This window comes from Polistes fuscatus, unplaced genomic scaffold (genome assembly GCF_010416935.1).
Source record: "Polistes fuscatus isolate 324 unplaced genomic scaffold, CU_Pfus_HIC Scaffold7, whole genome shotgun sequence".
Taxonomy (NCBI): Eukaryota; Metazoa; Arthropoda; class Insecta; order Hymenoptera; family Vespidae; genus Polistes; species Polistes fuscatus.
The window spans coordinates 5,583,774-5,608,066 of record NW_025113151.1 but is presented as its reverse complement, the minus strand read 5'-3'; the positions used below and the strand labels follow the sequence as shown (position 1 = coordinate 5,608,066).

General features: G+C 30.9%; 1 protein-coding gene and 1 long non-coding RNA gene across 9 annotated transcripts in view; both read right to left on the bottom strand.

Annotated features, from left to right (window-relative positions):
- Window positions 1-24,293, bottom strand: part of LOC122524179 (glutamate receptor ionotropic, kainate 2) — a 249,077-nt gene that overhangs the window by 18,674 nt on the left and 206,110 nt on the right. For all 8 annotated transcript variants that reach the window (XM_043646280.1, XM_043646283.1, XM_043646282.1 and 5 more), the window contains 5 exons: window positions 23,034-23,175; window positions 11,656-11,823; window positions 3,484-3,504; window positions 2,137-2,289; window positions 451-672 (listed from right to left, as the gene is read on the bottom strand). In XM_043646280.1, the coding sequence (XP_043502215.1) occupies window positions 451-672; window positions 2,137-2,289; window positions 3,484-3,504; window positions 11,656-11,823; window positions 23,034-23,175 (706 nt within the window). The remainder of the gene's footprint in view (window positions 1-450; window positions 673-2,136; window positions 2,290-3,483; window positions 3,505-11,655; window positions 11,824-23,033; window positions 23,176-24,293) is intronic.
- Window positions 9,855-10,970, bottom strand: LOC122524181. Its single transcript, XR_006305492.1, has 2 exons — window positions 10,234-10,970; window positions 9,855-9,985 (listed from the first exon to the last, which is right to left on the bottom strand). It is a non-coding gene; the product is annotated as an uncharacterized LOC122524181 (long non-coding RNA).

The window sequence follows — 24,293 nt, the reverse complement described above, 5'->3', positions numbered from 1 at the left end:
CAATCTTTCATTTTCTACCAGTTTCAAAAAAACAAATTAAACGAGAGAACGCGTAAAAGAAAGAACACCGAGAGAGAGAATTTACTTTGGATTAATTGCTTTCTCTATTATTAAAGTAAAATTTATATTTGTATTAATTACGTGTAACTATTTTTCACTCAAAAAATTTCTAACTTCAACGTTCCTCTACTTTTTCAGGGATTTAATTACGTCCTACGTATAATTAATATAAGTAATATACGAAATGAACTATGTATCAATTATTATTATTATAGTATATACCGTGTATAAAAATTTACTCTAAACTATAAAACAATGTATAATAACTGACTGAGATGAGGTATCCAGGTACCACGATTGTTCCTATTAATATTGAAAATCTTTATTCGATATCTTAAATAAAGAAAAAATAAAAAAAGAATATATATTAAGTATATTAAAAATTCTTACCAATATGGTCGTAACGATGAAAGTTTTGTTTTGTAAATTTTCGACGATTTGCGTATAAACGTCCCCATAACTTCTGGTAAAGTTTATACCCTTCGTGCTATTCCACGTGCCAATCTTCTTCAAACCATCCTTATTATTAAGTTCAATAATATCCAGAATAAAATCTGAACGGAATCCTTGGTGATCAAACTTGATGATCCCAGTTAAACCAGTCATTTCAACCTGCGAATAAATAATTATTATTTTTATATTATTATAATGATACGAGAGATGTGTGTGCATGTGTTCATGTATGTAAAGGTAAGATTTAATGAAAACTCATCTAGGGATACCTTTGTAATCAATAGAAACCACAACACAGACAGACGCGATAGTGAGTTGTTAATTATCGAACATGTTGATTACAATTGTCGAGTCGTGAATATTACTCGGTTGACCACTAGGACGTTTCGAAGTAATACCACCAGAGAGAGTTTAATAATTCTACTTGTGTTAATATGGACACGTAGAAGATATATCTAAATAATCTTCCTATAATGCATACTACACCTATTGTAACTTTTTCTAATATAAAACAATTGATTTATAAAAAGATTACATAACACAAAAATTGTAACACAACATTCGTAGATACAATAATACTTCATTTGTTTCAATTAGAAAATGATATAAAAATCAGATCAAACATTATATAAAACGATTATGTTTTTTTTTTCAATATAAAAGATAAAAAATTTTCTTAGAAGGATCTATATTAAATAAAGTTTATCCTATAGGTAAAAAAAAAAGAAATAAAAAAGATGTTGAAAATAACGAAAAGAATTAAATTTCAATAGACGACAACAATATAACGATCGATTAAATGGAATATTTCGATGAATGAAAGATGCAGAAATTATCTTCTACATAGGATCTAGGAATGTAGAAACCATAGAGATCAAACTCAACGGTAGATTTCGAATTGGTGTTGCTGATATAAGCGTTGTAGGCTGTGGACAGGTTTCAACGGTGCAAAACCACAAGCGACAATTTGTCAAGGGAGTACGACGGCTTCGTTTAAACGGGAGTAACTTTCCATTGTTCCGTTGAACAATCGCTCGTGTTCCTGTTGTACAGTGAAAGAGAGGCAAGGAGAGAGAAAGAGAGAGAGCGAGGGAGAGAGAAATAGAGAGAGGAAGAGGGAATGAATAAGGGCGTAGGGACGTATGATAAAGGGTGAAAAGGAAGAGAGGAGGAGAGAGAGAGGAGGAGAAAAAGAGAGAGAAGGGTTGGTCGGTTGGTAATACGTGCATAGATCCTTGTTGTGTTCACACTCAAGCCCACATTATAGTTATCACGCACGTGGCATACATTGCCTACATACATACGCTCTAATGAGTCAGATTAGGCAGATCCTTGTACATGTATACATAATGGCTTATTACATTGTAGAGAAACTATCGAACGATCAATATCCATAATTTCGGAAAATGAATTATATTTAGTTATTATACGTATTCTATATTGAATATTTGAAATAAATGATATATTTGAAAAATATATCATATTTATTCATATAAATAATGAAGTCGAATTTCATTTATTTATGTATGACAATTTTTTTTTTTTTTAAATAATACAAGAATGATTATTTGAATGATAATGAGAATATAACTTTTTGTTGTATAATATTATCGAAATACTTACGATTTTCATGTAATTAATTAAAGAATATCCATGTGGCCAGGTGTCGGTGGATTCGCATGAAAGTGGTTTGATGTCGATTTGTTGGGAAGTATCAAGATCGTGTAATGCTTTGGCGAAAAGATATACAGCGTCGTACATCAAAGAAGTTTCAGTCTGAAAAATACGAAATCAGATGAGTTAAATTAGGTGATAAAAAATAAATGAAAGAGGAAGATAGTTGATTGGTGAAATAAATGAAAGTATATATGAGAAATAATATTAAGTATTTATGTGACAACAAATAAATCTGTTATTTCTTTTTCGATAGAATTTCACGGCTGCTTGATGTTTCCAACTTTGGGTTCATCATATTTCGTAACTCGCATTATACGTTACTGGGTGTTGTAAAAAAGCGATATCGTTTCGTAGGTACATATATATATATATATATTGTCAGTGCTAGCGTATATATGAGCAACCATTCGGGACAACCAATATCCTTACATGCTTTTACGAGCTCTCGTTGACGAGAATGAGAACTATTTACGAAGCTGACTCGATATACTGGATACTAACACGCGTTAACTTACATGCTACTACGATCTACTTCGTATTATGATCTATATAAATTTTCCTCCAAACAAATTCATCTGATATATCCGCTTATTTTTCACGAAATTTATTCAGGACGACGAAGTTGTATTTTTATCGATAAAATATTTCATTAAAGTATCAACAATTTCGATGCAAGTTATTATACATATGCGATAATGTTTTACAATTTAATATATATTTCAATTTAGACTATATGTCGGAAAATTAATTAATATAATATAATAATAATATTATATAAATCAATCTTATTATATATATCATCAGAACAAATTTTAATTAAAAAGTAAACTAATTATTTAAATCATATACTTATTAGTTTTGATTGTAAACGCTACAATAATGATGAACACATTTTTTAAGAATGATGAATATGATTTCTTATACATTATTATTTTATGTAGATTTATTCTAGACAAAATAGATAGAATCGTTAGATTATGTTCGTTTAGAAGCAATATTCAGAAACAAGGTAGATCTACGATCGTCGTATCGTGCAATTTGATGTTATCGAGTAATGAGAATGTCTACGTACACTTTCGATATCCATTCACATTGGTGCCCGCATGATTATCTATTTGAACGGACGACTTGTTTGATGGTCGAAATCGAACACGCTCAAACCTCTAATAATTCACTGGTAATGAAACAATTAGACATATATTCAAGTACTATACGTAATGATCAATGATCTATTGGATATCGAAAGATGAAGAAGAAGAAAAAGAAAAAGAAATGTTGTTTATATTTTCTTACCTTTATGCAAGTCTGGTTGTTCTGTAATAGCCGTACATGAAATCAAAAAAAGAAAAATATAATTATTAAATTGATATTAAAAGAAAAGATATTGTACAATTTTTTATACTCAAATTCATGAAGAAAAAATATTCAATAAAAAATATTTATTCGAGTTTTGTCAAATAAAAAATATACTCCTAGTATTAAGTACAATTACAAGTGATTTAATTTTAACAAGTCAAAGTTCAAAGAATTTTGTTCATTTTCTCGGTTTAATAAAATTTGTATTCAAATTGTCGTTGTAATTGTTGAGGAAGCTTATTGAATTAAAAAATTTAACGATTACGAAGATATTAATGATTGGAAAAAAAAAAAAAAAAAATGAATTCGGGATTAGTTTGACGGAAAATTGGATAATAAAGTTCGTTGAAATTGACACGTTGTCGAATTATTTCCAACGAGATTCGGAATAAAAATTAAAAAGCATGTTGGACATTCCGGAGTGAGTGTCCCTCTTACGAAACGATGTAACGAAAAATTTTGTCCCCGGTTATATTTCCAGCCTGTCGATAACAACGACTCGTCTCAACTCCCATCCGTAATTGAATCAATATATCGGTGATTCGTACGATGTGATCGAGATAATTAGTTTTGCTCTGTCTACTATATATCTTTCTCTTTCTATTTCTATTTCCTTTATTTTCTATCTCTTTGACAATTATGTCACTAAACACGTAAGCTCCATCGTTAATCAATTTTAAAATAATTGTTTGTAAAGTTGATAGATAATAAATAGTATAAAACTTTCGTACTCTAAATTACATTGATTTGTAAAAAAAAGAACGAATTTGATTTAAAAAAGAAAAAGGATAAATTAAAAGTAACTATCTCATTTTAATTAATCTTTCGGTTAATGTAAAATCATGAACGATCATTTAATTTATCTAAAATGGAACGTTAAAGACTTTCAAGATGAAAAGCACTCGAATTAATTGAACGTCAAATAAGTGTTCATCTAAATCCAGAAAAAGATCATCCTTATTAACGTTAGTTAATTATAATAAAACATCGTATAATAAGAGCCTCGATAGTATGCATTATTTTATGATAAGAGAAACACGTGACTTTTGAGTAATCGATAATTAGCTTCGTAAAATTATATGAAATTGTATTATCTGTATGATACAATAAGCTAAAAGGCATTACCATTTCAATCATTTAATAAATACGATTTTGAATAGAAATGAATATCATTTGATTTAAAATTTAACAATTTTAATAGATGACTTCTGATAATCAGATTTTTGAAATAAAATTAAGAACATTTCATTGTCACTATTATGTAAAATTTGGGTAGATTTCGTTCAAATTATTTTAAAGTATCACTCACACGTATGAGTTATTCTATAAAATTATATTATATTAATTAAAATTAATTGATGAGCAGGATATTTTAAAGAATCAAATTTAATATGATTTTATTCAACGTAGAAAATATTTTGTATTGAATTTTATTAGACGAATAAAAATTGTAAATTATTGAAAATTATTTTTTTTTTTTAATGAAATCTTAGTTTATGCGAATCGATTGAAATTACGTAGCAACGTTAAGTTGGTTTTATCGATTATCTCGTTGGCCATGAAGGAAGTAGGAACTGAGATTTATTTCACCATAGACCCTCTCGCATATGGTACGCGCATAACTTCTACGGCAATGCTTTATCCTCTCGTAATAATCTTATAAATTCCACGATGCGTTGTACCGCGTGCTTCCGTGGACGCGCCATGTTCGAGAAATATTATCGCATGGCGTTCGATCGTCCGATATTGATCTGAACCGGTGCCAAGTGATTCGAGACGATTTTCGTGATATCCTCTGCGACATATATATCTTTATATATATACTATGTAGAATATAATAAACGTAAGAGATAGAGAGGGAGAGAGAGAAAGAGAGAGAGAGGGAGGGAGCATGTGAAATACAAAATTTATTATGTCAAAATGTTTCCTTAACAATATCTGTTTTAGATAATTTTAAAAGAAAATTTAGCACGTATTTATCGTGATTTGTAAGTTGATTTTGTTGTTCTGAGATTATTCACCTTTTCAAATTTATCTGTCAACGAAACGAAGATCAAGAAGAACCTCGATTTTATCGAAAATATTTTATGTAATTGAAATTAGAATTTTTTTAATTGTATAGACAAATTTACATATATATTTTTTTTTTCTTGCAGATAAATCCAAATTTTGTTACGTGAGACAAATGTATTGAAATTAAAATATTTTCTTCGTTTAAATTTGTATTGAATAAAAAGTTCGATTTAGAATAAAAAATGTGAGAAGAAACTGGAAAATAATATGATAAAAGATTTTAATAGTAAGTGCAATTTCCACTGTTCAGAGCGTAGACAGAGAGATCGGTTCAACGCCTTCATCCACGTTTATCTTTTACCAAAAGATAGATGGTTCGATGGTTCTATACTTCTCTCGTTTCTATCGGAAGCAACCCATAACTTTTACCACCCACGAGTTTGTTCGTAATAAGTTCTATTCACACCATCGAGCTACAATTTCTCTGATCTACCAAAGTAAAACGAGATATGTTTTAATCACAATGTCAATACGTTATCAAGAATAAATTCGTTCTCACTTTGGACATCTATCGAGTCCTTTCATTTTTCAACAATTTCATCGAGAATAGCGAATCCTTTTTTCATCTCTTAAAAAAACAAAATGCTTTAAATTAAAAATTACACGCTATTGTAGAATGCAACTGTCCAATGCAAACTGTCAAATGAAATTGTAACATATTATTATAATCAATATTTTACTTAATATTCGTGAACCTTTATTTTGAACATTTCTTTATACTAATTAATAGAGAAAAAATTACTGAAGCTCACTCATTTTGAAAATATCGAGGATCTTAATAGAAAGAAGTCATATTTTTTTGTCGGAAGGTAAATTTGAAAGAAACTTTAAATCATGATCGCTAAAAATCTCAAAGCTTACGTTTACCTACACACTCGCGTACACGCACACATACTAACAGCATTATATATATAAATACACACACATATATATATATATATATGAAAAGGTACCTTGATCTTCTACCCCTCAATAAGCACAGTCGTTTTCATCGCGTTATGAACAGGTCAGAGATCAAACGAGCAAACGTGGCTTTCGTTGGAAAGCAAGGAACGAAAGGAAGGTAAAGAAAAGAAAAAAAAGGGATAAAGGGGAGAAAGAAGGAAGAAAAAAGGGCAAAATGTCCCTATCATACCTTAATAGAGATCTACCGGGAATAGGTCTGCAAGGAATGCGGTTTCTCTGATTTCTAACATTAAAGTAGATATGATGATTGCTATCATGATTAATATAATATATGATTATTAACTAATGTATATATATATATATATATAAAAATAATGAAATATTTCTTCACGTAATCATACGTATCATATTTAATTATCATAATTTATGCAATATGTATTTAATCATTAAAGTATTATAAACGTGATACATTTTGTCATATAATTTGACGATAAATCTAATTAATCGATATTAGCGTTAATGATAAATAAAGATGTTAAATACTAGAAAATTATTTAAAAGAAAAATAAGAAATATCGAAATATCGTACTGATACAACGACGATATTCGTATGGTATAATTTATATGACATCGTCAGCTAAAAGCAACGTGCAAGATAGTCGTCCGAATGTCGCACGTGCCAGACAGGTTCGTTTTGAAAAGCTGGTTTGAAAGCTTCCCTCTCTCTCTCTCTCTCTCTCTCCATTTCACCACCGTCATAATGACCTATCACGCAACGTCGGCAAAAAGTTATCCGGGTAAGTTGTTAGAAACGCGTGCTATTGGCCTTTGCCTTGGCTAGGATCCCTTCCAATTCGGTAGCTTTTAAGGAGGAGAAAAAGTGTTGCTACCGGTGGCAGATGTTGACTGGGTGGGATAGGTCGCTATGAAAACGGGTTAAACGTTGGCTATCGCTTTTCTCAACTTTTCCGTATTTCTCTCTCTTTCTGTTTCTAGTACGTAGTGGCAGATGCACGATACGATGCACAATCTGTTTCCTCGGTGGGCCATCGAACGAGAAGGTAGCAGCTTCGAGGCCGCCGCTAATTGCACGCTCGAGTTGTTTAGCTTTCCTCCCGTTCCTCGGATGTTACTGGAGTATCCTCGAGTTTGTTTCGTTAACTCATTTAAGGGACGAGATTCGTTCATTACACTTACCAATTAACATTTCCCAATGGGACTACTCTTCTACCAAAGAGTTTTCAATTTATATATCTTCTTTCTTTTTTTTTACTTCTTTTTTTTTTTAGAGATAGAGAAAGAGACTAGATTAACGCTAATGATCATCAACTTACTTATGATTAATATTTAAGCTTCAACACTCGAATTAATAATAATTAGAAATAATTAACTAAATATACATTAACACGGAGATTCAATAGCATTAGTTAATAAAAGCTGTCGACATTCTCTCTTCCTCTTTTTTTTTTTTTGTTTGAAACACCGAGCTTTAATATTTTTAATAATTCTTTTTCAAATTAAATATTCGAACGAAAAGTATAAATACTTTTTTTTTTCAGAAATGTTAACAATTCTCGACTGTCACTTCGATATCGGTCGATACAATCGATTATATAATTGATTACCCACTCGTCATCCCTAAGCTCTCAATATCTCCTAATTCGAATGCTGTCAAACTGTAGAATTGAAAAAGATGCGATCATCTACGATGACGATCTCTTATCGAGTTTTAATGATACACACTCACACGTACAGACACAAATCTATAGATACACATGGAAACAGGAAAGCTTACGAACGCTATTCTATCGCGATGAATAGGATCATTGATGGTTTATATGGGAACGATAGTATACTGATACACATGGTTACATGTTATTCTATAGATGTATACGTATGAGCTTTGTAATAGAGATGTGACTCATTTAATCGATCAAACCGTTCGGATCTATATGGATTATTCTGTTGCAATATTCAGCTTGCATTATGTGCATTCATTATGTCTAATATAAAATTAATACTAAATTCTAAAGTCACGTGTTATGTATGTCAATATTATTAGAATTGCTTAAACACATTCTAATTATCTTTTTAATATCCTTCATAACCTTAATTAAAATCTTTTGGATTATTCTGTTACAATACTAAATTTACATAAAGTGCATTGATATTATATCCAATAGAAAATTAATATTAAATTCTAAACTTATCATGTCAATACTAATTAACTTCGTTTATCATATTCCATTTGTCTCTGTTAAATATCCTTTATATTCTTAATTAAAATCAATGTTTTTATAAATTATTCCGTTGCAATAATCAACTTGCATAACATGCATTGGTTATGTCCAATACTAAATGAATACTAAATTCCAAAGTTATGTCATTTAACATGTCACATACGTCAATATTATTCTAACGCAATCACATTTCATTTAAAAAAAATTTTGAAACAAAAATCCTTACGATCCTGACAAAAAATTGATGTTCCTTACATTCTATTTTCTTACCACAATGGTAGGCAACACCAAAATCCTGATTTTTTTACTTCCATTTCCATCGAATTGGATCTACTCCCGAACGATAGAAATGATCCAGAATCGAACGTGATTTATATGTCTATATAATACATAGGTATATCTACATAGATAGTACTAACGTAGAGGAAGATCGAGTAGGAATCCGTTCGCAAACTGGCAGGATTCGCGAGAGGGGTAGATTTATCGTTTTCGCGTCATTGTCCTGGAATTCATTCGGATCTGATCTAAACGTGACGGAGTATATAGCCTAGTCGCACTTTCGAAGACAGATCGTGTGTTCGTTAGACCAAACGAACGATTTATTACGGCTTGGCAATGACTATCTCCAACGATAGTCGCTAATTGCGAGCAAATGACTAATCGCTCTCGATTCGACGAACCTCCGAGTGTGAACTCCTTTACTCCCTCCCCTCTCCTCCCTTTCCTACCCTTCTTCTCTTCTCCTTCCAAACCTTTCCCCCCTATTTCCTTCTTTTCTCTTTCCTTCCACCTTTTCCATCTTCTTCCTTCATCCATCAAGATTATTTCCAAGGTGAGACAGATGACAAGCTCGTTCTATCTTGTAAACCGATTCTCTCTACCGAACACGCCCGTCAACTTCCTTCCATTCTGACAAAATCATTTCGAAACGATCAAGTTCCCAGCAAAGAAGATTTCTCCACAATGATCTTGGATATGGATCTTTGACGATGATAAATATAGTCTCTCTCTCTCTCTCTCTCCCTCTCTCCCTCTGTCTATCTCTCTTTACAGAAACTAGAAATCCTCGTTTTATTTTTCCACTTTCTCTCCTTCTCGCGATTACTCGATTCAACTTGAATATCCCTGTGCTCTATATTGCGCCTGAAAACAGTCTTCCCTATATACATTTCTCGATAATCACTGTTGCCGAGTGCTCCATGGCTTGGTATAAAGTGTCTCTAAAATTCGAAAAAAAAAAAATGTTATCTTACTTCTTAAGATTTCGTATCGAGTACGAGGTGTTGCCTGTTTTTTTTAGACAGAAATTATAATAAATACATTTATTTAATGAAATCAACAAATAATATTATTTAATTAAAGTGTAAAATGTAAGTAGTCGTATCTTAAAGGATAAAACACGTTAATATCAAGAAATTATATCAGGTTCGTGTAATAGTTGATATAACTTTTGTTTCTTCCTTCCTACCTTTCTTCCTTCCTTTCTACGTTCCTTCCAACGTTCCTCTCGGCAGTTTCAAGAGATTGTATCGCTCGAATATGGGAGAAGAGACACGATTAAAGGTACGCATATGGAGTAGAGCTCTCATACGTTTTCGTCCATATAGTTCGAGGGTTAGGTAACATACATAGCAAGAGAGACTCTACACTGTGCTAGCTATTCCTGTTTAATTAGAGACGTTAGCATCTATGTTTCCCTTGTGCACTTGAGTTCTGGGCAAATAGTTCGCTCGATCTAGCCCTTCTCCAATGGGCTTTGTACATGCACGACAAGCTTACTAGCCCAAAAGGCGTGTACCACCACCACCACCACCACCAACCTCGTTGCAATTGCACCATTATCAGCACCAGCTTTACCTTCCGCACGGTATTTGCATTCTTATGAGCAGCATCCTTTTCATCTTTCTTTCTCTCTTTCGATCTCTTTCAATTTCTTTCAATCTCTCTCTCTCTCTCTCGCAGTATTTCTCAGTTCGTCTGTCTATCCGTCTGTTTCTTTCTACCGATATACAAAATTCAATTTTTCTCGTGAACTTTTCAATCGTCTACGTCCAATTATTGTGACCTCCCTCAGTTGCATTTCACAATGATCGACGATATCTTCCTAAAGAGATTTTCTTCACCTCACAGAGATTTCCACCCACCCTACTTTCTATCTCGTTTTTAATTTAAATCTCACATCTACGTGATAACTTTTCACTCAACGAATTATATCGTTAATCGTATATAGACGTGATTCTTTTAATATTTATTAACAATTGAGAAAAAGAAATTCATTTTAATTCGAGTGATTAATTTGTTTATCGTATCATTTCGTATTAATACTAAACGTACCATGACTGATCGTAAAATCTTTGGCAATATTTTTTACGAATTACGGTACTATTTGGAGAGTCAATAATTCTTATTGAATAAATGATTTTTTGAACTAGTTGTGGTAGAAATAGATATACGTAAAGTATTGGTACGTTTAACGCTAATTGAATTATTGAAAGAAAAAAAATGAAGTTATCTGATAGTAAATATTATTTTCATAGTTTCGTTAATTTATTCGAATTTATTAAAAAAATGTTCTAATTAATTGTATACATTTTGTGTAACTCCAATAAAACGTTGAAAAAATGAATAATTATTGAATAATGGTTAGTCAATTAGTTTTACGCTCGAATTAGTCGAATTAATGAATCTCAAACGGTTCAATATTGAAACCAGTCTAACCTATTAGAGTCATACGGTAGAAGAAATACGATTAAATCAATGCTCACGTTTACGAATTTCGAATTCGCTAACGTAAGTCCGATTTTCTGTTGGAAGTTTGAAAAGGATTTAAGAAGATATAGTAGAATAAATTATAAATTTGAAAACTGGTAATTAACAGAGGCTTTCTCACCTTGTTAGAAGTCTGGCCCATGTCGAGTTCACGATTATAACGCTTCTCACCATAAATCCAGTCTTGTACAACTCGTTGAATCTCAGGTTTCTCTGGATCAACCAGACGAAAAGCAGTGATATTGGTCCCGCCGTGTTTAAATTCTTCTAGGTCGACGCTATGGAGATCCTGTGGGTTTAAATGAAATTTTCATTGATTTATTTAACTTCATTAACGTGTTTACAACTGATAATTATAATTATTATTATTAGTAATAATTCTCTCTCCCTCTCTCTCTCTCTCTATATATATATATATATTTTCATGGTTAATAATTGATGCGATAATCATATATATGTTTAAGCTGTATTATAAACAAAAATCTACTTATCTATCTGTTAATATTATTAATATAATATCTATTAATATATATATATATCATTATCTCATAAGAATATTGTTATTTGTAATGTAAACGTATTTTTTGATAGAATTAACCAAAATTATAAATATGAACCTTAGCATGTTTCTTCCTGAGCTGCATTTGATTAACATAATTGACATTAAAATGTCACGTGTATTTAAAACGGTAAATGTGGCAGGAAAAGTGTTAATGTAATGATTAAAATTAGTTTTCTTTTTATAAAAAAAAAAAATAATAAGAAAAGATGTGAAATGAAGGGTTCAATAATGTCATTTTCGAATATTACCGATCATTTATCATTTTGTTTTTAAATTCAAGGAGGTTAATCTCTCCCTTCCCTTTATCAAGTTTCCTCGAGCAGAGAACGCAAAGCTAAGATCTCAATTTCGTGGATTTACTCGAGAGACCACTGTGAAAGCCTCATTTCCAAAGTACTCGCATATTGAACGGATTATGAAAAGTTGGCAACGATATGGCCGATCAAACTTTACTCAGTGGTAGTGTAAAATCTAGGATTTAACGTAGAATAATGACTCTCGGTGAAGTATAATTACATTCTCGTTTCAAAGTCGAGCACGGAAACGACCGACAGATTTACCAACGAATCGCTCGTTACTTTGACGTTGAAATAAACTCGCTCGTTTTCCTGATCTCTCTCTCTCTCTCTCTCTCTCTCTATTTCTTGCTATCGTTGACTTTAATCTACGAGTTATTTTATACTTCGTCAATATACGTTCGCGATACGTAATGTCAATATAATAATTAAGCAAAAATCGATTCGAGCGTATTTTTTTTCTTTCTTTTTAACAAAATAAAAAATTCGATCGAGTATAAATAAAAAAATAAATAAGAATTGTTTTAATTAAAACTTTCGCTTCAAAACTTATCAAAAAAAAAAAAAAAGTTAAAGGATTTTAATTAAAGTTCGTCTTGATTGCAGTTATAATCTAATCGATGAACTGAATTGCTGCAGTTAGTTTTAATCCGTTAAATGACTTGTTAAAACGTTCGCGACTCGTGATTGATAGATTTTTTAATTTCTTCCTTGCTGTGTTTTTCGGTTTTCTTTTTTTCATTTTCCACCATTCCAGTTGATCGTCACAGGGGCAATGTTTTTTCTTTTTTTTTTTTTTTTTTTTGTATACGATTCGTGAGTCGACATAAACCCTTCTCGAAAATAATGGTACCGATCGTACACGTTAAACTTAACGAACTCCGTTTGTTCGCCGATAGCAAATCGATCCGTGACTCGTTTCGTGTTCCTATGAGAAAGAGAAAAGAGAAAAGAAAAGAAAGAAAGAAAAAAATTAAAGAATGGAGAGAGAGAGAAAGTAAGAAAAGTAAAGAAAAACATGAAAAAAGTTCTAGCGATACTACGTGAGTTTCAGGTTAATTGCCAGCTTCAGAGTCATCACAATTGATGGAAAGAAAGAGAAAGGGGAACAAAATAGTAGAAGAAAAAGATTAAAAAATGAAGAAAACGTTTTGTTCAAAAAGTAGTAAAATTTCTTTTCTAATCGAATTTAATGATAATGATCGAAGATAATATATGTTAACTCGTCGTTCATTTCTGTTCATTCATAAGTACAATATATGTATAAAGATGCATAAATCTTTTCGAATATATCAGAAGAAATGAGATGAACGAATGAGGAAGCCATTTATTATCCTTTGTGTCCGACAACACCTGTTCGATAAGTTTCCAAAAGACGATCGATTGGTGATCGATCATTCCAACTGTCTCGAATCTTTATCTTTCCTTATCTTTTTCTTTTTTCTTTTCTCTGTCGTTTTTAACATTGGTTCCTTCTTGTAATAAAAGACGAAGCAATATCAAGCGTGACGCCGAATCGAGAATTTTTTTCCTTCTTCTTCTTCATTTTTTTTTTTCAGCAGTCGTTAGGAAAACTTTAACCTTTTTTCTATTTTATTCGTTCAAATTTACTCTAAAATAGGAGACGCGAAATTTTGTTTTGGTTTTTTTTATTTTCATTTTATATAAACGGATTTTTGTAATTTTTTATGTTTAATACCACGAGATATTTCCGAGGGCAAGAATAGTTCGCAACTTCCGCCTTACGAGGAGACTTACGATTTTTCTCGTCGATTACCAACAAAAGTAGGCCAATCGCAGCTTGGTTTTTCCCTCGACGACACTCGAGACGCTCTCGATATCGATGCGATCGATAAAAGTGAAGAGAAAGGAAAATTCAGATTAAAAGACACGAATCCAATCGATTTCTAATCGTCACTTTTATTTTTTATCTATAATATAAATATATTAATAATTTTACTAACCGTAACATTTTTTATTTAATTCTACAATTAAAAAAAAGGATAAAAAATCATTTATTTGCCTTAAGGGGGGGGGGAGGTAGAGTTAATTCGGTCGAAAAATGGCATATTTTTATGAATTTTTATTAAAGAAACGGTTAATATAAATGATGTTATTTCAATGGAGTATTGTCAAGTCATATTTCAAGAATACTCTATGAAATTTTCGTGAAAAAATATAAAGATTTGAGCCAGTGGTAGCAACTTTTGTCAGACGCCGCGGAAAAAACGCATTTTGCGGTGGACATCAGAACTCAAGACTGGATCATCGAAAACAAAAAAACCCAAGCTATTCTTTTAGTTTATATGTTTATCTAGATAGCTCTGTCAAGAAAAAAATTTTGTTTTAATTTTTGGATTTTTGGTGGCATTCTAAAGTCAAAAACCCGATTTTCGACCAACAAACCAACAGTTGAGCCCCTATAAAAAATACTTAAAATTAAAAAAACAAAAAAAACTCGACAGCGTTACCTCGCTAAATGTGTGTAGAAAGAGTGTGCAAAAAATCAAATCTATCGGTTCAGTAGATTTTGAGTGACAGTGTCCACCGACTTTTAAAACGCAAGTTGTGGGAAAATCGATATAAAGTTTGACATTGAGAAATTTTAAAATTCATCATAAATAAAGAGGTATTTTTTCTTTTACGTTCTTAGAGTCGCCAATTCCGGGTCTGTACATTATGAAATATCATCAGAGGTGTCCAGAATACGTTGTTGCTCTTTTCTATGTCTGTAGTTTTGATTTCAGCTCGATTAATCCTTTTTTTGTAATATAAAGCATACTAAAAATGCTCTATTTCCGTCAATTTTTCTCAGATCGTCTTGAAATTTTCACAAAATATTCCTGAAATATGATACCTTCGCCTTAAAAAGTTTCAAAAAATCGACAAAAAGAAATTAAATACCCTACCCTCTTCCCCCTTAACAACAAGTCATGATCTATATATCTACAAAAAGTATGAAAAGAATATAGATCGATATTTGTTTCTAATAGTTTTTACCTACTCAGGAAATTATTTATTTAATTTAATTTTACAATTGAAAGTTATGAAAATGTATTTCGTCATATACCTGCACGATCTGTACGATCAATAAAAAAAATAATAAAAACAAATATAGATCAATTTTTCGTGCACTCAAAATATTGTATATTAAATTGAACGATAGAATTTAGAAGAATTTCAAAAAATAGATTTTAGAAGAATCGTCAGAATTGCACGGGATAAATCACCGATAGGCCGCAGAAGTACGGGGCGCCCACGAAAACGATGGTGCGACAATTTAGCAGTGCAATAGGCAGAAAAACGTCGTTACGAAACAGGCAACTTGCCTAAACTAAAGAATGAAGAAGAAGAAGAAGAAGAAGAAATTGAACGATTTAATTATAAAACAAAATTTATTTCGTTTTACGCGTGTGTTATATATGATCGATAAGAAGTATGAAACAAATTTATAGATCAATTATAAATCCTACTTAATGTTTGTATCAATTAATTTTTTTTTCCATTAAAATTTTTAATACCCATATCGAATAATTTCTTATTCATTTTCGTATAATTATAATAATTAATTTCACTCGAAACGGATTAGAAACGCATTACGATTATAATCGAATCTCTATTATACTTTTAAATGAAATGATAGGACTACACATTTTAAGAGAGAAACGAACGATTTAGCAAGATACTCGTGTATGATAATGGTCGTTTGAAATATGACAAAATAACGCGTGAATCCGTGTATGAAAAAGCATCGTCCTTGTATATACCTAACATCGACGATATTAAACAGCCACAACTAGAACGAAGGGAAGTCCTGTATCTGGACTCTCGCAGCTATTACGTGGTCTGATAGACGCGGTATAATAAGAACCTTAATGGCGGTGAAAGCCATAACGATGATAACAATCGTCGTAACCGTAACAAGCATAACAGCCATAATGACCGGCACCGTTTTCCCCGATAATACGTTGCCTCTGCTAAATTTCAAATATGTCTTGTGATTAAATCCTGTCAAATTCCTCCTTACACTAATGTAAGTTTCATTAACATAAGTTTCATCTAAGTTTATAACGAAATACGGTATTATAATACATATATGTGCCCATAATTATGAAAGTGGTTTAAGTCAAAATTAAAAAAAAAATAAGTTTATTAGTTATTTTACACCACATTATTTTAAACTAAATTAATTCAATGTAATTTTCATGATATTATCAAAAATGAATAGTTAGATAATTTGTTATTTCAATATTATATAAAATTCATTTAATGTTCAAATGTAATTCTTTAAATATCTGGAAACAAGAAATACATGACTTAAACCACTTTCATAATTATGGGCACATATGTGAATTATTTGTGCAAGTATCTTACGTTTTGTACATTAGTGTACGTTAGTATTATAATATATGCGAATAATTAAAAATTTTTTTGTATAAAATCAATAATAATAGTCTGTTAATTGAATTTAGATTATGATTATAATGGAACGTAGAAGAAGAAGAAGAAGAAGAAGAAGTAAGTAGTAGTAGTAGTAGTAGTAGTTCGAGTTTTCTTTTTTTACAAGAAAGTTTCTAAGTTGAATTATACTCTGTAATAATGAAAAGAGATAGAGCGGGAGAAAGAGAGAGAGAGAGAGATAAGTTGTTACTACGACCATTCTGTTGAAAGATAACACCATTCATAATCTTGATCGAAATCCATTTCATTGAATTCCGGATTTCCTTTCATTTCTCGTCAAGTTTTTTCAAGAACGATTACGACTAATCTCGTCTTATTATTTGACGAAAATTCGATTATCTCTTTCTCCCTTCTCTCTCTCTCTCTCTCTCTCCTCTCTCTTAGATAGCAATATTAATCAAAATAAATTAACAGAACTTTCGATTAAATCAAACGAAACAAAATAAAATATTATTTACAATGAGTTAAAAAAAAAGAAACAAATAATCGAATATAAATAAACGAAATAAGATTCTCATAAAGAAACAAAAAGAAAACAATTTTGACGAAAATTTATTTCCTTAATTAATGGTAAAAAATAAAAAAAAATACAAAAAGAAAAGAAAAAAAATTGTCCTGTGAAGTTTTACTTCACCAATAGAAAAATCAATTAATTTATTTATCCCTATCATTTTCTTGTTCGAACAAACATCATAATAGTAGTTCGAAATATATCCAAATCGATAGGGGATCAAAATCAGGATTAGAGTAAATCCTTTCGTCGTCAGTTCGTCCTTTTAAAGGGCTACAGACACATTTAAACGTAGTTGAGACCGCAATTGAGTGGGTGCCATGGTAACTGCAACCCTTAACAATTCGTTCGTAGGTCAGATCCACTACGAAAAGGGGGTAAACTATCCCCTTTTCCTTTCCCTATTCTCGTTAGTTCTCCAACATCTAGTAGGTTTGGTCGTTGGGAAGAGTCGAGTCAACAGGAAGAGCTACGAAGAAAGCACACCTCCGGTCCTAGCGTCTGAACAAATACCCTCGCTAATTTACATTTTAATGGATCTAAATTGAAATCTGCTAGGAAACCGCGAGATAAATCGTTCCACATTGCCAAGCTACGATTATAATATAAATATACCTTGCTCGGGTCTTGAATTTTTTCCTCCTTTCCTCTCCTGTTTTTAATTCTTTCTTTCTTTCTTTTCTTTCTCTTTATTTTTTACTTATTTAAGTATTATTTACCGACTGTTATATTTATTGAACAATTTATTCATTTTCAAGATAAACATAGAAAGATGAACGTATGTGTGTGTGTGTGTGTAGGATGCGTTTGTAAGAAAAAAACAAAATGAAAAAATAAATAAAATATACGAATAAAAATTTGAATGGTAATAAAACAATATCGGTGTTCTTGATCGAAAGATTAATTACGAAAGAACGGGTTTTTTTATTTTTTTTGTTTTTAAAGACGTAACGCTGAAAGATAATAAATCTTTTATTATCATGGAAAATAACGTTCGGAGATAAAATAAAAGGAGAGAAAGAGTGACTGTAAAAAAAAAGAAAAGAATTATTTTGTGCTGGCGACGCAGCGTGAGAATAGTTTGCTGGACAAACAGCTGGTTAGCGACGATTTAAAAGTACGGTCCGAAAATGAAGTATGATTAGACACAGTAGCCATTTTTCTACCGGTGTTACTTTATTTTTAATCTTCTTCTTTTTTTCTTTCTTTTCCTCTTTTCATTCCTCCCTTTCTCTTTCTATCTTTCTCTCTCTCTCTCTCTCGTGCGCGCGCACGCTGACTTTTATCGTAGTATTTCCCACGGGAGCATTATCAGTTTTAATTACTTCAGAATTTAATCGTCGTTCGTTATCCTCGTTACAGGATAAACTCGATCAAAAGTCATTGCAAATAGAATTAAACGTATTCTCGAGTATACAATATTTTCAATTTGACGTATTACAAAATATTATTAACAAATTTATTTAAAACTATATGTTTTGGTTTTTGTTTTTTTTCATTTTTTCTTTTTTTTTTTTTAAGTGAGAACAAGGAGAGAAAACGGGAACATCCTCCCGCCCTCGCCCCCGCCCACGCTCCCTCACACTGCTTTCCACGCCGTTTAGTCTCACATCAGATTAAAACGTTACAAATCGTTCGAGAACGAATCGATTCGAAATATTCGATGTTGAACGATTTTCTAGTTTCGTTCTCAATCCTCCTTGAAATTCCATCGGTGATTTGCTCTGAAACTTTAAACGCAAAACGATATTTCCATTGGTTATTTTTCCTTGTTTTTTTTTTTTTTATTTCTATTTTTATTTATTTTGCTTATCTTTGAATTTGAAAAACAAAATTCGAATGAACATTTAGCAAAGCTTGTTTTATTTTCCGTTCGTTAAATTATTTTCGTATTTATAATTTAATTTCACGAAAAACAAAAAAAATATGTTTAAATAATATTAAGGACGTTTTTCGTTGGAAAGGAATTTGCAATACCGACAATCGTCTTTTTTTTTCATATGAAACGAAAAACCGCGAGAAAGGAAATATGTACCCTTCTTTTTGAGTTTTTCTGTGTGTTTCTTTCTCCATTTCTCGGTAGTAGACGTCTTAGAAAAATCGCAAAGAGACTCTTCCGCGTCGGTGCTAGAAGAAAGATTTCGATAAGAATGGATATCGTGAGACACAGGGAATCCGAGGATATTGGGAAAATCGTTCGATCGAGCATTCTGGCACGAAACACGTACGAAGCTTTTCTCTGCCACCTTTTTCCTTCTTTTCCTCCCTTCTTCCTCTTCTTCTTATTCCTCTTCTATTCTCTTTTTCTTTTTTCCCTTCTTCGATTCTTCAATCATTCTTCTTTGTCTATTTCCTTTCATTTTATCTCGTTTCACTTCGTTTATATATTTGTTCTTTTTTTTCTATTATTTCTTTTAATAAATTCGTTTTCTTTGATTATTATTCAATTATTAAACCAATATTTATCCCTGAATTTATTTCACTTGCCCTGTTTTTTCTATTTTTTGTTTTTACATAAAAATTTACATATTCTTACTACGGCGGAAATTAGTATAATATTCATACTTTGGTATTATTCATCTCTGTCATACTTTATTCATCTTTCCTCATTTTACCAAATATTTATATTAGTATATGGAAGAATAATAGTAAATGTTTTTTCTTTTTCTACGAAATACGTATATTTAAACATTTATTAAATTTATTTCGAATATTAATAATCAAGATTTATGCGAATCGAGGGGTGAATTTATTTATTACTATTTCTCTTAAAACGTATGAGTACTCTCATCTCACGGATATATTCTCTACTTATCGTTAGCAAAGTATAAAGAAAATAAATTGATGGAGGGCTAGAATAAAGGGAGCTACAAAGTACACCAGCATCCTCATGTATATATATCTATGTATATAAAATATATGAAATATATTACATACCTATATACATAAATACGAAAAACGTGACTCAAAGCGATTTTTGCAATTTTCTCCTAGTTTTTTAGTTTGGCACAAAAGAATACCCATGGTAAATTTTTATTTTCACTCTTCCCTTCTTGTTTCATTCTCTTTCTCTATTTTTTTTCATCTACATATTTTTGGAATCGTTTTGTATTTTCTCTCTTTCTGTCTCTCTCTCTCTCTCTCTCTCTCTATTTCTCTTTCCCATCCTATTTTTTTACTCTCTACTTTTTCTATCTTTTTAAAATTTTAAATTTTTACAGCGCACCTACATGGAATCCAACGGTTATTTCGTTTGCCATCAGCCAACTGGATTATCGTTGGTACTAATGCTATTACGTTACACAAATAACATTATATGTATATACTCAACATAGTAGTTACAGCGTGCTTTGAAATACACAAATCTTCTTTTTTCTCTTTTTTTTTCGAAAGAGTTAAAAAGAAGTAAAATAAAATGTTAAACAAAAAAAAAGAAATGTTAGCCAACACGCACGCAAAAAAAAATTTGGATTTTGTGATGCATGAAAATTTATTAATGAAGTTACCTCGTTATATTTAATAAACCACGCGAACAGAATTATTGTTATTATTATATTTCTTTTTCTTTTTTTCTCTCCTATACGGCGGTAGTAATTTAATCCGAATTAATATTATTGTTTTTTTTTTCTTTATTTTATTCACAGATTAGCTTGAAAATTTGAAGAATATGGTTTTAGTTTTAGAACGATGGTGAGGAAAGAGGATCGTAAATATGCTTTGTTCGTGATGATCGTTGAATATCGTTTTGAACGTATGCGGGAATCTTTCGTTAAAGTACGGAGGAAGCATAAGTGCATATATCACGTTAGTTGGTGTGAGCCTTATCGCGAATATTACCGGACTCATCGTGATTCACTATTCCGTGAATAATACGATCACCTACCATCCACATTTTTTTTTATTTTTCTCTTTCTCTCTCTCTCTCTCTCTCTCTTCGAGATACACGAAGAAAAACCGGAAAAGCGGAATAAAATTTTTCTTTATCCTTTGGACGATAATACTCTCAACGTTGTTTAACAAATAAAGAATACCTTGAGAGATTATAAAATATGTTTGAAAACGACAGAGAGAGAGAGAGAGATAAAAATGAAAAGAGAAAAAAAGAATTGCAAATAAACTGCAAATATTTACGATACATACGCGTATTTTTAAACAGTTACAAAAATAAAATATATATATTACTTGAACGTGAATTTGGTTAACTTTTAAATAAATAATTTAATTCTTCCCTACATTTGTGGGATAACAAATATTCTATTCTATACGTATTTATTAAATAAATATGAAAGCATTAATAATTTTCGAATGAAATTATCATAATTCTATTTGCTAAATAAAATGAAAAATGAAATCATTCTATTACGTATTCAATTATATTAAACATTGATAAACCCACGCTCGGGTGTGTTCGGATGCGTTCATGTATGTACATGTGTGTAGATATGTCTGAAACTTTCCACGCCATATATATTTCAAAGTTAATTATATAAACATTGTTGAAACGTTTAACATCAGTTCGATTCTATTCGACGATTTGAACGATTTTATCTCTCTTTCTCTCTCTCTTTCTTTGTATTTATTGTTTGTTACATTTTATCGTCATCAACGAATAAATCTTTCGCTTTAGATTGACGAGAAATATTTTATTAATAGTTTCGCGAAGGTGTACTCGTTTAGAAAATTTATGCCCGATTAATTTTGATGAGTAAAACGAGAAGAATCATCGAGACTCTCTCAGTGCGATTAACTGTAACTCGAATAATCGATATGTCAAAGGTGTTAGGGAAAAAAAAGAAAAAGAAACGAAGAGTTGTAATCTTCGATCAGCACGTAGGATATAAAGCCATCATTTCTTTCTTTCATTCTCTCCCTCTCTCTCTCTCTCTCTTTCGTTCTCTCTGTCTCCGTTTCTTTTTCTGTCTTTCTCTCTTTCACGATAATCGATCCCACAGCGTGTTCTTACGGATGATTTCACAGGCAACGCCATCTCGAATATTGCGAATGACGACCTCGATTTTTACAGATATTTATTTGAAAAGGAATTATTCTCCTGGTATATATTAGAATCTTCGTATATTTTCAGGATTTTCTTTTATCTTTATACGTAAATGTAGATCGCGTTAAAAGGAAATAAAGAAAAAAAAAAAAACAATTTTATCGATAAGATAAATTTCCAAAGAATAAGACAAAATTTACATTTGTGCATAGAGTTTTAACTTCCTTTCGTGAGATAATTGGGCTAATGTGTCGTAATTTATGCAAAAAGTTACAAATCTTCGATTGATCTACAATTGAATTAATTTAATATCGATGATTTTTATTTATAAAGAAAAGAAAACGGTACATTAATTTCTATTTCAGTTATTCGCGTTATATTATTTTACTATATTTTGTTAATAGCTTATTTAATAGAAAATAAGTATAATTATTCTCGAATAATTTGATGAAAAATTTAGAATTAGTAATATTCTGTGTAACTTGGCTCATTTCATTAATTTCATAAGTTAAATCGAATGAATAGGGCCGACAATTTCGTGAAGATTACGAATAAAATCGTGTCGATACTCCCAAAAAAATAATTTAACAGATAAAGAGAAAGAGAGATAAGGAAAGAGAAATGGAAACTCGTAAACGCGAAAAAGAAAGCCGTATTTAATTAAAGTACCTACCAAAGAAGTGATGAGGTAGCTGTGATAGTCGCTCATCATTCCTATTTGTTGAGCCTGCTTCAACACGTCGTAAATCCTTTCGGTTGAACAGTCCAGGACTATATGCGACTCAGCCGAGTTCTTTATCTGTTTCAGCAATGGTCTGAAACAAACAAACGAAGAAACCTTACATGAAACGTTCTTTCCCACCGTTAACGTTGGTTAAACGTAAATCTCCTTTGATATATATTTTTTGGTTGAAATAACGAGAAAGCGAGAGCAACTCCATTGCGACATTGCGATTTATGTACTCAAAGATTCCTTCTGATCCAACAAAATTTCTTACTTTTCTGTACTATCGTCTCTCTCTCTCTCTCTCTCTCTCTCTCTCTCTCTCTCTCTCTCTCTCTCTCTCTCTATCTATCTACGATTTTGGAGGTATTTGTTCCCGTACCGTATACAGAAAAATAGGTGGATAGATAGAAAGCTAGATAGATAGATAAATAGATAGATCGGTAAACCGACGAAATAAATGTACACTAGTTTTCCGATTCAATTTCATTCGAAATAAATAAAAAAAAATTAAATCACGAATCTTATCAAACGAATTTTATCAAATCTTTTTTTTTTTACATTTTAAAAATGATATAATAATTTGATTAAGATAGATAATAATATTACAGACTCTAAATCTGGATAGATATAAAATCAGATAGATGGATGGATAAACCAAGAAATAAATGTACGTTAGATTTCTGATCCAATTTCATTCGAAATAAAAAAAGAAAGAAAAAACGAGGAATCACGCATCTTTGAGCTTACAATATTTCCTATGTTGTTTTATATTTTACAAATCAAATATAAGAAATTTACCGTATATAAAAAAATAACAGAATCATTTACTTAAGATAGATAATTTACCATGTATACAAAACCCTAGATTAATAGACTAACTAAGAAAGATAATAAATAAACTTTCTTTTCGCGATCCAATTTCATAGGAAATAAAAAAGAAAAACAAAATAATGAAAAAGAAGAAAAATCACGAATCTTTAAATTAACATTTCCTTTTCTTTCTTTCTTTTTCTTATCATTTCAATATTTTTAAAATCAAATTTACGAAATTAATCCGCACACCAAAATGACGGAAGAATTTAATTAAAAAGTTTACAAAAAAGAAATTAGAAAAAAAAATGTTTAATAAAATCAATTCTGTCTCTTTCAACATTCACATAATTCGCGTTCTCGACATGCTCGTGACTACGTTTAGATGAATTCGTT